Genomic DNA, 3,093 nt, shown 5'->3' on the forward strand with positions numbered 1-3,093 from the left:
ATCAAATGTATGTTCAAAGAAAGGAAATGGAATTCGTGTTGTCTTGTTCTCAGTTCCGTCATTTAAGAACAATTTAAGAAATTAAAACTTTTTGGGAAAACACCCGTATCCGAAAGATAAAAGAAGCCATTAAATTAGCATTCCATATGAGTAACAATCGCGCACAAGGCATAATAGTATCTGGCCAATCTTTTTATCGATATAGCGATAAGGGGAGATACCTGGCATTTGACATATAAAGGCCAGCGCACTTGCGACACATTCATTCAAGCTTATTGCTCTGTACTAGACTTATTGTTTTGCAAGCATAGATAGTAACTAGTAGCCTAACACAGGAATAGCTGCAGTTGGAATGAATTCTTCAATAGGTACGAATCGAAAAAGAACCCTACAGCCGAATCTGCCAACAAAGGACTAAGACATCTTTCCCTTACAGTAATTGCCTGTGCCGCCGTTTTGGTGGCCAGCATTAACGCCGCTAGTGTGCAGCAAGCCGTAAAAACGATCAACAATCAACTCTATCGACGTTATGTCTGCGCTCAAAAGCCCGATGGATTCCGCGCCTTGGTTCCCGGCAGTTGCTCCCAGTACTACGAGTGTCAGTCAGGAGTGGCCCTCGTAAGCACCTGCTCACGCTTCTTCGACGCTCGAGTCCAGGGATGTGTCAACTACAATACTGGCTGCATCGAAGCTCAGCCTGCTTCAGCCGGCAAGGCAACTGTTGGAGGCACTGTCGTGCCTTGTAATGAGGAAGCAACCACTGCGTGCGCCCCAACAGCAGCTCCTACTACACCATGTGCCACAGAGACTACTCCGACAACACCCTGTGTAACTGAGCCATCTACTGCCCCCACTACACCCTGTGTAACTGAGCCATCTACTGCCCCCAGTACACCCTGTGTTACTGAGCCATCTACTGCCCCCACTACACCCTGTGTAACTGAGCCATCTACTGCCCCCACTACACCCTGTGTTACTGAGCCATCTACTGCCCCCACTACACCCTGTGTTACTGAGCCATCTACTGCCCCAACTACACCCTGTGTAACTGAGCCATCTACAGCCCCAACTACACCCTGTGTAACTGAGCCATCTACTGCCCCAACTACACCCTGTGCAACGGAGCCATCTACTGCCCCCACTACACCCTGTGTTACTGAGCCATCTACTGCCCCAACTACACCTTGTGTAACTGAGCCAACTAAAGCACCCACTACACCCTGTGCAACTCAGCCATCTACTGCCCCCACTACACCCTGTGTAACTGAGCCATCTACTGCCCCCACTACACCCTGTGTTACTGAGCCATCTACTGCCCCCACTACCCCCTGTGTAACTGAGCCATCTACTGCCCCCACTACACCCTGTGTTACTGAGCCATCTACTGCCCCCACTACACCCTGTGTTACTGAGCCATCTACTGCCCCAACTACACCCTGTGTAACTGAGCCATCTACAGCCCCAACTACACCCTGTGTAACTGAGCCATCTACTGCCCCAACTACACCCTGTGCAACGGAGCCATCTACTGCCCCCACTACACCCTGTGTAACTGAGCCATCTACTGCCCCCACTACACCCTGTGTTACTGAGCCATCTACTGCCCCCACTACACCCTGTGTAACTGAGCCATCTACTGCCCCCAGTACACCCTGTGTTACTGAGCCATCTACTGCCCCTACTACACCCTGTGTAACTGAGCCATCTACTGCCCCCACTACACCCTGTGTTACTGAGCCATCTACTGCCCCCACTACACCCTGTGTAACTGAGCCATCTACTGCCCCCAGTACACCCTGTGTTACTGAGCCATCTACTGCCCCCACTACACCCTGTGTTACTGAGCCATCTACTGCCCCAACTACACCCTGTGTAACTGAGCCATCTACAGCCCCAAATACACCCTGTGTAACTGAGCCATCTACTGCCCCAACTACACCCTGTGCAACGGAGCCATCTATTGCCCCCACTACACCCTGTGTTACTGAGCCATCTAGCACAACTCCCTGTGCACCAGAAACCACAACAGTTTGCGCTGAAGAAACTACAACTGCCTGCAGCGGAACCCTCACAGCCTCAAAGGCCAAGCCCGCCTCCGTGAAAGTGAGACCACTAAGACCTGTGCGTCCTGCCGCATTGCCAACTGAGCAGCTTTCGGTTCCTCAAACCCATGAGCTTAGCATTTCCACCTACACAAAGTTCGTCTGCCGCAATAAGCCAGACGGCTTCATGCTTGCTTCGCTGAAGAGCTGTTCCGACTACTACATTTGCCGATATGGAAAACCTCTGTTGGTTAGTTGCGGCGATAAATACTTCAACGGCCTTAAGGGAATTTGCGATCTACCAGAGAATACGCGATGCGTGCAGCCCCAAGCCTAAGAACGCATGATGGCCGCATAACCTCTGGAACCATCGCCAAATAAAGCTCTACCGAACCCACCTTGATATTTCATTTCATCCTTATGCTTTATATTCAATATAGACTAAATAAAAGCAACAGCTGTTACAAGCTATAAAAAAGAATAATTTTTTCAGTGTTTTTAAGGAGTAACGGCACAATGGACAGAGCCATAGAGTAAGAAACTATAGAAGGTCAAGTCAAGTCACATTACCGTCAATGACGTGCGTATAAACTTGCCGTTTTAAATTTTCCCAAAAAATTCCACCGTCAACTTCTTCCGTTCCTATCTGATGCCGTTTCACCCAGTATATTTAGTATATTTTGATCCCATCACTAAATAACAGTCGCAAATTTAATGTTTCTAAGTCAAATGTTTTTCTTTTTATCTAATGTAAGAGAATATTTTGAACATCAAAGCGTAAAATACCTTCAAATACATCATGAAGAATTTCAACAAAAAAATTTTTACCTGTGGAAAAATGGGGAAGTTTGTTAAACGCACAATTAGACTTTATTCCTGTTAATGTGAAAACTGATTTTTTAATGTCCTTTTTATAATTATCTTCATCTCGCAACGCTTCGTTTTTCACGTCGTATGCTAATGCAGTTTCTGCAGACAATTTGCAAATCCTGCAAAAATAATTACTAGAAAACGCGTTCTGAATCCTAAAACGCAGTTCAATTTAAGCTTG

At 47.2% G+C, this 3,093-nt stretch overlaps 1 protein-coding gene across 1 annotated transcript; it reads left to right on the forward strand.

The window, feature by feature from the left end:
* Positions 1-257: 257 nt before the first annotated feature.
* Positions 258-2,514, forward strand: LOC128253256 (proteoglycan 4). The gene is made up of 2 exons (XM_052981519.1): positions 258-368; positions 437-2,514. Exons 1-2 carry the CDS (start codon positions 353-355, stop codon positions 2,377-2,379), a joined length of 1,959 nt encoding a protein of 652 aa, XP_052837479.1. The 5' UTR covers positions 258-352; the 3' UTR covers positions 2,380-2,514.
* Positions 2,515-3,093: the final 579 nt, after the last annotated feature.

This window comes from Drosophila gunungcola (assembly GCF_025200985.1).
Source record: "Drosophila gunungcola strain Sukarami chromosome 2L unlocalized genomic scaffold, Dgunungcola_SK_2 000007F, whole genome shotgun sequence".
Taxonomy (NCBI): Eukaryota; Metazoa; Arthropoda; class Insecta; order Diptera; family Drosophilidae; genus Drosophila; species Drosophila gunungcola.